Source organism: Falco naumanni, chromosome 18 (assembly GCF_017639655.2).
Source record: "Falco naumanni isolate bFalNau1 chromosome 18, bFalNau1.pat, whole genome shotgun sequence".
In the NCBI taxonomy this organism is placed as follows: Eukaryota; Metazoa; Chordata; class Aves; order Falconiformes; family Falconidae; genus Falco; species Falco naumanni.
In genome coordinates, this window is record NC_054071.1 from 984,365 (window position 1) to 992,486 (window position 8,122).

The window sequence follows — 8,122 nt, forward strand, 5'->3', positions numbered from 1 at the left end:
TGAGCTAATGATTTGGAGATGAATCATCCCTCTATAAGGAAACCTGAGAGGTGTGTTGCCCACTGAAGCCTCTCGAACTGTAGGAACCAAGAGGCAGACAGAAAAGACAGGAGGGAATACACCGAGCTACAATAAATCACAGCTAAGTGCAGCACTACTAGCCTGCTTTCCCCTGAGTTAGCATTTTTAGGGTGAAGGGGGAACTTAATGCAAGCTAGTATTTCTCATCCCTTTCCATGCTTTCAGCTTGCTACATGCTCAAAGATTACAGACTTAATTTTTAGGCTTGCACAGCAGCAGGTAGCAAGCAGGATCAGTGTAAAGTTAGGAGTGAAACAGCACCTTGGTCAAAAAAAGAAGTTACAACATAATCAAATGCACAGCCTTCTGCACCTGCCTAGGTGTGCTGCGGCACGCAGAGGCAGCTGCTGGGTCCTGCCAGCAGCGCACGTGGCAACAGATGACTGTGGTCAGCCACAACTCGAGGCTGGCCTTACCTGTTCTGTCTTGTGCCTTCACAGAGCAGCGAGCAAGGAGCCCAGCACAGTCAGGACACTGTTTTAGTTGCTGGTTGGATACACAAGCACTGGCTATAGCTACTGGCCCCAGGGCAACTGCTCTAAGTTTGTTTGGTTTTTTTTCTCCCATGAAAGCTTTATTCAGCTAAATATAAAACAGGGTGCTCTGCTATTGAGGATCCTCTCCATGGTCTGAATGCTGCTGCTCTTCTTCCTCCCCTTTGTGTTTTTCCAGTTTTGCCATGAGCTCTGAAAAACAGCAATAGGCAGGATGAGACTCCAGGTGCAGGGGCTGCCCCACACCAAAGCCAGGTGTCCAGGGCCTGTAAACACCCGCCTCTGCAAGAACTGGGGCAGCTACCAAAAATCACTTGCTGACACAAAGGCTCAGCTAGGAGCTACCACTGTTTGCAGAGTTCAGGGTATCGGATGTTAAGTCAGATAATCTGTCGGTGCGTTACTGACCTGCCAGCTGCACCATCGGACGAGCTGCTGCCTCCGTTCCTGTGGCACATCCCCCCCCTACTCACCAGAAGCTACTGACCCTCATTTTGCACCCATGGAGCCACCCAGGCAACGATTAATCTCTCCTGGCACTAAAGGAAGCTCTGCCGGCAGCTCCAGCTTAGGGCCAGGCTCAGCACCCAGATATCGCAGGAGCTAGCGCCCTCACTGCTCCAGATGCTCCCACCAAAAGCCCTCTCTCCCACAGGGGCCTGTTACCTTTTGCCGGGTTAAAGACTCCATTGGTTTGCTTGTCACAGACGTAGCAGCGCTGGGATTTGCGATAGTGCTGAAGGGCACAGCTCTCACAGAAGTAGTGCCTACACCTGTACAGAGACACAGATGCCGCTGCGTCACCAGATACCATTGTCCAGGAGTTAGTTAGAAATAATTGACTACTGGGGTCCCCAGGAGATGCAAGTGTGAGCTGCATGCAGAACTTCTCTGCATCATTGTTCCCATGAAAGGTGTTTCAGCGTTGCTTTGCTGATGTGGAGTGGTGGTACAGAGCCACCAGTGAGCTCTTCCAGGCCTCGGGTACCCAGCAAGACAGCTGGCGGTGTGGGAGAGAGCTGGCAGTACGTGATGGCCACGCTGCCCCTCCCGCCTACTACTCATCCTTGCCAAGCTCTTGGCTTCCTCAGGCTTTTGTTTCTCCACTCACGCAATGCAGCGTGCCACTCAGCAGCCAGGAGGAAACGACGGCGTGAAAACAAAATCTCAAGGTTAAAGGGAAAGATGATGTAATGAGGCAGCATCTGTGGAAATCTAAAAGGTGTCTGGACAACAGGCTTGAGATGCCTTCCAAGGAGATACTCCAGGTGCAGTCATGCGACTCCCTGGTTCTCAGAGGATTTCCTCACCCGCCAGAAAGCCATGGCAGACAAGCAGCAGGTTCCACCCACCAGCCTGTGGGCAGTGTTTGTATTTGCCTCGACAGTGAATGACTAGTGAACTGGATCGACAGCAGATGCTTAGCTCCTCATGCCAAAACCACCACTTACTTGGTGACCACGGGGTTCTTGAAGGAACTTCTGCAGATGAAGCATTTGAAAGGCATATCCTCTTCATCGCTGCTCACCTCATAGTTCTCCTCCTCTGCAGAAGAGAAAGTTAACCAGACTGGAGCAAGAGCAGAGGCAGCCAGACCAGCCCATGCGTGGGGCATGAAATATTAAATATGAAGAGAGCACAGCAGGTGTGATTAAATCTCTGCTGGCAACAATAGAGCTCTGGCATCTGGGTGTTCCTAATGTCAGTAACACATGTAGGACTGAGATATAATTAGGTCTAATAAGCCAGCGTGCTTGTTGCTCATCTCACAGGAGCAAATTCTTTTCTGCCTCACCCACTCACTGCTATAGAGAGACATATCCTCCAGCCCCCTCCTATTTTTCAGATTTTCTTCCAAACCAGCTGCCACCAAACTCTTTGGCTCCAACTGAACAGAGAACACCCTCTTCCCTACAACTGCACAGTGGTTCACGAGCCATACTCAAGGGCCTTGGGCCGCAGCTACTGACACCGTGTGTGAGAAACGATGTGATGTAGCACAAAAGCATCCCACCTCCTGGGCATCTGGGGGGCAGGAGGTGGTCATGTCTCCCCGGCTCCACACAGCTCGCTACTGGGACCCACAGATCAGCAGTGCCAGCCTTTTACAGAAAGCCGGAGGAAATAATTCTCTCTGGTGGCAGTCTGCGACTATCCAGAAGCAGCAGGTTTGCTCAGCACTGTCTGACTGGCCCCAAGGTTACCTTGCAGCAGGGAGTTCCACAGCTTTGGAATAAAGAGCCCTGTCTGTCTAACACTAATTCAACATGGGGCACATGCAGTTTGAGACAGCGAAGGACCCATTTCATTCTTAGTGATCCAAGGTCCCCAAGTCACATTCATTTTAGGGTATGATAAAAGGCAGGACCTGGTAGCCCCATTCACCATTAGCATAGGGACAGGGAGAGCAGAGGGGTGGTGCCATACCAGTGACTCCATACCGGCCTTCATCCAGTTCCCGTTCAATCTGCCAGCCGTGTTTGTAGTCCGAGCGGTCATGGAGGAATTTGCAGCTGTCTGAGCAACACAAAGAATGAGGAATTAACAGCTAGGCTGCGCAGGGTAAAGCGTTAATAGGACACCTCAATCAGGGGCAACTTGAGCTTTGCCCAGCAGAAGGCAAAACTCGATTGCTTCGCCTCCTGCCTGTGCTCTAGGGCAGCGCTGAGCACCTGGAGCAGGCACAGGATCCCTCTCGGGTCTGACAGTCTGCAGGCATGATGCTCTGCGTGCCACAGCAACAGCTGCAGTGTTTACACATGGGGAGTGGAAAAGGAAACAGGAAATCCCACCCCTCACATGGCCTCAGTGGTCAGAGTACCTGTGGGAATGTGGGCCCCTGGAACATCCCAGGGGTCCCTCCCAGGACTCATAACCACCGATGATGAGGCCACCAGCTTTCAGACAGGCTGACACAAATGACAGGAATGTTACACAAACCAACTCTGCAACAGCGTCACACACCAGCTCTGCGAACAACGGCCTGTAAAGCAGTGAGTGGACATTCAGCGCCACAAACATGGGATCACAAGCTGGACTGGATCCCTTAGCAGACCTGGCGCAGTACATGCTCAGCTGCAGGCAAGGATCCACTCACCTCCAAAGCCACAGAACCCAGTTTCTTTGTAGTCCTTGCAGATGTCAGGCTGGTAGTCCCATCGCACCGTGGCCCGCAAGTGCTCCGGAGCGCGGATGGGTCCTTTTCTGAAAGGGTGAGAGAAGGCTCAGGCCGGCTGCGCAGCTGTGGTGGAGAAGGCCCCTGGGGGCCTGCTCAGAACCAGGCACCAGACTTGTTAGACAGAAAGAAGCTGGCAGTAACAGCAAAGTTCAAGCCCCACACAGGTGCCTTTGGGGATGGTGCCGGAGCTCCTCCATGGTCCCAGTCCTCTGGGGCTCATCACCAACCTACCTGACCATTCCTGAAGAGGCATTTCCCATCGACGTGTCCTTGGGCTTCACATACTTCTGGTAGTTGTTGATACCACGGTAAATTTTATCATCTTCCTTTCCTCTCAGCTCCTAGGAAAGCAAAAAGAAAGGTGATTAAGAATCAGGAAAGCTTCATGACACAAATTAGCTTTCACTACTCTGGCACCAGTCTCCCTTCCCAGCCCTGCCTTCCTTAATACCAAGATAAATAAAGCCCAAAAATTCGCCTATTTGCAAGGGTTGCACTCTTGGCTTCTCAAATTTCCAGGGAGGAAGAGACTCAAACTCTTCTTGGTGTGCAGAAGGCGACTAATAAAGCACACGGAGTCCTGCTGTGGAGCACTAGCTCTTACAGAGCAAAGCTGACTCACCTCCTGGATTTTCTGGCTGCGCTCAAAGATGGCCTGGGCATCTTTCTCCTTCTCTGTGTCCAGTTCATACACTGCTGTGGCTCCCATGTCTTCTGGGCCAACGGGTTTCTGAAAAGCAAGAAGAACTTGTGACAACAGCAGAAAGAAAACCTGTACAAGACAGAGAGCTCTTTGGCTACCTCAAGGTTTGGTAGGACATGGCCTGCTTTACGTTCCACCAGTTTCTACCATCCCTTAGCATCTGCCAGGGAGAAACCCCCATGGGCCGGATCCAGGCCAGTGCTTACAGAGCCCAGAGTGCTAATTAGCCATTGCTCCCAAGTTTTAGCCTGCAGGAGAGTCAGGAAACACTTGTCCTTACTTTACTCTTTCACACTCAGCCTCAGCTTAGCTGCAAGCTGAACTCAAGTCTCCCATGTCCAACACTCCAGTCATGAGACCATTCCACCTACAGGCAGGATGTTATGCCTGAACTTTTAACCCAGCTGTGTGTGGTTTGCATTCAGTTTTGACACAGTGATCTGGTTTAGATTCCTCTTTAATGGACTGAACAGACACCTACTCCTAGGTTTTATCAGATCTTCAGGAACAGCTGCATAGAAACCAAAGAATAATTAAAGCCAGCCTCAATTAAAACCGAATCCAACTTAGGTACAAAAACCTTCTGGAGCCCCAAAGCTGTCATCTCCTGTTCCCTTCCCATTCTCCCACAGCAAGGAGGGCTAACAACATGCTGCCCCCCTTGGCAGCAGTTAAAGCAGTGAATAATTACAGCACGAGGTTATAATCATATTAACCTCTAATGTGACAAGGACACCTTGGTCTGACCCTGCAGCTTCGACTGGGGACAGTTAGGCATTATTACCATTGTATGCAGAGGCACAGACAATAAGGAAATAGGCCTGAAGAGGAACATGTGTTGATACCTACTTTTAATCCTACTTATATCCTGCCCATGCTCATACTAATGGGCCAAACTTCACTGGATCAAGAGGAAAGTTAAGAGAGAAATCTAGTAGGAAGAGCAATCTGAGCTTTGCCCAAACCTTCACAGCTGATTTCTCTCCACTCCAGATGTTAACAGGACACCCAGGACACCCCACCCATCAATCCCAGGAAAAAAATGGCATCTCTGGAACTCTCTACTCCATCACTAGGCTGAAGATGGGACCAGCTCCCAAGTCACCTTGAATTCTTTGCAAAGGAAGATGTCCTAAAACTGAAAACACGAACCCAACAGCAAGGCAAACCTGATTCAAGTGCTCCCTCTCCTGAAAATTTTGTGTGATGTTGGGCAAGTCCACTGGCAATCTTGGGGTTTTAATTCCCATCTCTAAGAGGGAAAGGCCAACCTTAGGTGGTCTCCTGAGGTTGCAGGGGGCATCAGGAGGATAAACCTAGCACAGGGTGCTTGTCTATTAAGAGGGAAAGGATAAGGAAGTGCACAAATAGATGAAAAGAAGGAATGGCTGATCCCACATTCACAGAGGCAAATTTTCTCTATCAAGTGTGGGATCTGCCAGTCCCACCCAACCGCGCACCCCAGAACCACATCCTGCCCAGTCCTTACCGCCGACCTTGTTGATTTGTAAGTGACTCCAATCCCCTTTGATGGATCCTCCTCATCACTGCTGCTCAGTGCATACGCAGGCCTCTCCTTCGCGCACCTCCTGGTCTGAGGGGCAAGAAGGCAGCAGGTGTGAAGGATGGAAGGCTCCAACACCGCACCTGCCCTGAGCTCGGCAGGCCACTGCAGACGCATCTTGGATGGAGCGGTGCCCCGCTGCGGCTCCCTTACCTTCTGGATCATGGGGTTGGGGGTCTCCCGCCGCCGCTCCTTCCGCACCACCGTGCTGGCCTCCTCCCCACTGCTCTCTGAGGGATAAAGCCCAGGGTAAAGGTGTGCCCTGGGCAGCCCCTCAGCCCCTGTGCAGCCCCACAGCCCTGGCGCGCCCCCTCGGCCCCACCGCGGCCCCAGGGCAGCCCCTCGGCCCCAGGGCAGCCCCTCGGCCCGGCGCAGGCTCCGCTGGCAGCCTCCTCACTCTGCGGGCCGGGGCCGCCCGCGGGAAGGTGCGGGAGGCCGGCGGGAGTCCCAGGGCGCTGGCCCGGCCGGGCAGAGCCCTCCACCCCTCCGCCACACGGACACCGGGGTGGCTCCAGGTCCCCCCTCGGCTCCCCAGGGTACCGCAGCGGCCCGGCGAGCCCCGCCAGCCCTCACCCTGCTCCTGGTCGCTGCTGGGCCGCTTACGCCGGCCCCTGCCTGCCGCTAGGCCCCGCTTCTTGAAAACGAAGCTGCAAACGGAGCCCTCGCCGGCCATCTTGCGCCGCCTCCCGCGCCTAGAGCGGCTCTGGCGAGGCCCGCGTCGCGCAGCGCCCCCTGCGGGGCGGGAGGGGCGGGGCGCCGGGGCGAGCGGCGCCGTCGGGGAGGGCGCCCCCTGGCGGCAGGTCAGAGGGGCGGGGGGGCGCAGCGAGGGGTGAGGGCCACGGCCCCCCCCCGCACCCTCCTGGGCCCCCTCCCTCTCCCCCAGGCCCGGCGCGGCCTTCCACGTCGCCATAGCAACGGGAAAAGGCGCTGGGCACCAGCCCCCCCCCCCCCTTCCCCGTAGAGCCCAGCCCCACCTGCGCGGCACGGGAGGGGGGGAGCAGCGGGGGGGGGTGTGTGTGTGTGCACGGGTGTGTGTGTGTGCGTTCACACATGTGAGAACAGTGAGTGTGGGAGCGAGCATGTGCTTCTGTGAGTGTGCATGTGTGCATGTGTGCATGCACATGTATGAGAGCACGTGAGCATGCCAGTGAGTGTTTGCTTGTGTGTGTGTGCATGTGTGTGGGTACGGGTGTGCACGCAGGCGAGGAGGGGGCCTGGTGCTGCCCGCAGGGGGCTCAGCAGCTGCCGAGGGTCCCCACTGCTTGGGGAGCTCCCAGGGGCCGTGGGCTCAGCCCCAGCTCTGCACCGCCCGTGCCCTCCACGGCTGGGTGCTGGGACGAGCCCCCCGCCCGTACCCCCAGGGCACTGGTGGGTGCCAGGCTCGGGGGGCTTGGGCACCCCACACACCTGCCCGATGCTCTGCCCGGCCCCGTGCCCTGCTGGGCGTGAGTGCTGTGACCCCACCAGCCCCGGCCGAGTACGACCGCCTGCCTGGCCGCGGCGGGTTGTACAGTCCAGACAAAGTCCTCTGTCATTGTCCCGGTGGCCGCAAGCCTTCCCTGATGGCCGCTGCTGGGGCACTGCGGGGTGGCAGAGGTGTGAAATCACATCACTGCCCTCGCCGTGCCCCGCACACACCGCCATCGCTCCCTCATCCCTGCTCTTTGTGCCGGGAATTACAGACACTGACACCAAGGTCCCTGGCCTCTGCCACCAGCTTGGAGCGGGCCATCACCAGCTGGCGTCCGGCTCTTCCCGGCGGCACCACGCTGCTGAGGAGCCCGACCCAGAACACCCCGTCCTGCACCATCGCTCCTGACACCCTGCCCGCTGCGCCATCGCGCCTTCGGCCTCCCCGTAGCCCGGGACGGCGGGGACGGCGGGTCGGGGTGAAGGCCTCGGAGCTGAGCATCCCTCTGCCTTTCTGCCAGCTCGCGGCCGCCCCGGCTCCCTCCGCTGCAGCAAAGCCCCTCCGAGCTCCCGCCAGGCCTCAGCTATTAATATTTAACCTATTTATTCCCAGCCTATGGCCCTGCTCCTGGGGAACCCCCAGCCCCCCGAAGCCACCTGGCCCCAGGCCCCGGGGTAGCACAGGGGAAACT

General features: G+C 56.0%; 1 protein-coding gene across 1 annotated transcript; it reads right to left on the reverse strand.

Annotated features, from left to right (window-relative positions):
* Positions 1-624: 624 nt before the first annotated feature.
* Positions 625-6,750, reverse strand: RNF113A (ring finger protein 113A). Its single transcript, XM_040617485.1, has 10 exons — positions 6,594-6,750; positions 6,174-6,250; positions 5,946-6,050; positions 4,376-4,483; positions 3,985-4,094; positions 3,673-3,779; positions 3,003-3,092; positions 2,027-2,120; positions 1,242-1,348; positions 625-767 (listed from the first exon to the last, which is right to left on the reverse strand). Exons 1-10 carry the CDS (start codon positions 6,691-6,693, stop codon positions 688-690), a joined length of 978 nt encoding a protein of 325 aa, XP_040473419.1. The 5' UTR covers positions 6,694-6,750; the 3' UTR covers positions 625-687.
* Between the last annotated feature and the right edge of the window lie 1,372 nt (positions 6,751-8,122).

Coding starts and splice junctions, on each gene's coding strand:
- RNF113A (XM_040617485.1), bottom strand. CDS start 6,693: ATGGCCGGCGAGGGCTCCGTTTGCAGCTTCGTTTTCAAGAAGCGGGGC. Junction 6,251..6,593: donor CAGCAGCGACCAGGAGCAGG/GTGAGGGCTGGC, acceptor TTTATCCCTCAG/AGAGCAGTGGGGAGGAGGCC. Junction 3,780..3,984: donor GCCTCTTCAGGAATGGTCAG/GTAGGTTGGTGA, acceptor TCACCCTTTCAG/AAAAGGACCCATCCGCGCTC.